Raw genomic sequence first — 2,412 nt, 5'->3', positions numbered from 1 at the left:
AAGACTGCGTATTTCTGGTAGAGAAAAGGCTGACATAAGACCAATGTAAGTTCTCAAATGCAACAGCCGATGGCAACAGAACATTTCTCAACCAGTAGTGTGATCCTCTGTGTGGCAAATATTACTTACTCATCTTCAATCTGATACAATATTGATAAGACATCCCTTCATTTACTGCCACTTTGAATTTTAAGTTAGGCCATAGCAAGTAATTTTTATGGATGACATCAGCGCGCGCATTAATTTTCGCTTGATTTGGAAAAAAAACAAGACATTTTGTTGCCCTCTGACAGTGGTCAACATGCCGAAAATGGGCAAATATGTCTGTTGCCATGCCAGAACGTGAATGGCTGATAACTATGAAGACAGGAGACAAGAAAAGACTATGATTAAATGTTTTGTTTTTTACTTTGAAGCAGTGATATGTGATACTGGCTGTATCGCATATCATATGTATATGTGATGTTCTCACTGAATCAAAACCATTTGTACAATTATTGAGTCAAAATTTGAGAATGTAGGAACCTTGTTTTTTTGGCCCGCCTTGTTTTTTTTTCGCCCGCTCGCATTAGATTTGGAGTCTGCGGAGGATGTCATCCATAAAATTTACTTGCAGTGGCCTTATGTGAACATGCCCGTGTTCATGAAATTTTGCTATTGTGAAGAAACAAGTGAATTACAGTACCTGTATTTCCAGCCCATTTCCATCACTACACACCAGTCCTTGATATACCACCAATGTTATTGTATTACCTTTACAAACATTTTTTTCGATTTTGCATGTTTAACCCTATTGAAGCTTACATCCATAGAAGTGGAATTACATGGTCACAGCAGAGACATGGTTAAAATTGACATTTGTGAAATTCAAAGTCCACTACTGTATCATTTTGATACGTTAATTTTATCAGTTAGCAATAACAATAAAGGTATTGAAGCAGTGAGGTTATATTGTTGTTTTTGACAAGCATCTCTTAGTCGCCCAGTAACTATGCAAGCTTTGGAATGACATTTTCGGCAGCAATATATGATGGGTGTCCTCGGCCCTTCTCAGTCACTGAGTGATTTTTAGAGATCAGTTGGTTAACAAAACTTAATTGCACAAGAACTGGTACATAACTACGACTGGTACATAACTACAGCTAAAATGCCTAATACAAGTGGGGGGGGCGCTGGGCGTTATACAACCGGCCTTCCCTCATGCAAATACAATGTACTAATAAACATGTGTAGTGCCCGGAAAAAAAGTGACGAAGGGGTTCCGATGGTTCATGTTTGAGTTTACATTTCTCGTAATCTGCTGCAAAATGGTATTAACTACTAACATGGCTGGAAAGTGTAAGAAGTGGCGTGTTTTGGGTGAAAATTGATTTCAGGCCCGAGGCTTACTTCGTTCCGGGTGTCCTTCCGCCTTCAGCGCGGTGCTTCGGTTTGACCTAGATATGTGTTGAATGCGTTCTGGGGGTGCTGTCGCTATGGACACCACGCTATGCCTCGCGCGACGGGCTATTGTGATAATCTCAGTGTTAGGATTTTCTTTATACTTTTCTTAATAATACATAAGGGTTTTCTCTTTCCGACCATATAGGTCATATTGGTGGCTAAATTCTGGGTGATGGGTCTTATTCCACGTGAAAATGGCCAATTTTTGGCATCATTTTCCCCCTAAAATTTACTAAAATGTGAGAAGTGAAAGAAATTGAAATTCTTTTGTTCTCGTAGCTAGAGCGATATCCTTCATTTGCAAACACAGTGTTTGGGCTTAAGAGGTATTTCCTGAGAGAGACGGTCGCTAGAGTTGAGGGTATGTAGAATCGAATTGAGACCCAAAATAAACTGGGGTGTGCCCCCATAACTCAGAAAACAGGTCCATCCGCATTTTTATCTTGTAACCACAGATTTAGTCCTGTCTACAGATTGTCGCAGTGAAAAATCCTCAACAGATTTTGGGTTTTCTTCCACGACTTTCTTCTACTTTTTATTTGATTTTCCCTCCCCCAGAAAAGTAAGTACATGCCCATTTGTACGATGTTAAGTATTAGACCGTCTTTAGTAAAGTGAAGTCGTCCGTTTTAGCTCTTTTCTGCATATTTGTTCACTAAGGTATGTGCGTAAACCTTCCCTGTTACATTTGTACTAGTGAAACAGCGTACGAATAGTACAAATAAAAAAAATCAAATTTTATTCGGTAAGGCTCTCGCGGGCAAATACCCGAATTTCGTCCTTATTACATAAGTACATAGAGCATTACATACAATGATTTGTGACACTCTTCATTGTGCACATGAAACAACATAGGCAAACACACTATTAAGACATATTCGAAGACGATTACACAATTAAAATCTATGCACAAATGCAGTTATCACGTAGGATTTAGCTAGGTACTATATATATATATATATATATATA

At 38.6% G+C, this 2,412-nt stretch overlaps 1 protein-coding gene across 1 annotated transcript in view; it reads left to right on the top strand.

The window, feature by feature from the left end:
- Positions 1–2,412, top strand: part of LOC109468323 (cell wall integrity and stress response component 2-like) — an 11,325-nt gene that overhangs the window by 1,510 nt on the left and 7,403 nt on the right. The window contains exon 2 of the mRNA XM_019766573.1: positions 2,002–2,005. Within this exon, the coding sequence (XP_019622132.1) occupies positions 2,002–2,005 (4 nt within the window). The remainder of the gene's footprint in view (positions 1–2,001; positions 2,006–2,412) is intronic.

The sequence above is a fragment of the Branchiostoma belcheri genome, unplaced genomic scaffold (assembly GCF_001625305.1).
Source record: "Branchiostoma belcheri isolate BF01 breed outbred unplaced genomic scaffold, Haploidv18h27 scaffold2, whole genome shotgun sequence".
Classification (NCBI taxonomy): Eukaryota; Metazoa; Chordata; class Leptocardii; order Amphioxiformes; family Branchiostomatidae; genus Branchiostoma; species Branchiostoma belcheri.
This window is presented reverse-complemented; position numbering and strand designations above follow the sequence as displayed.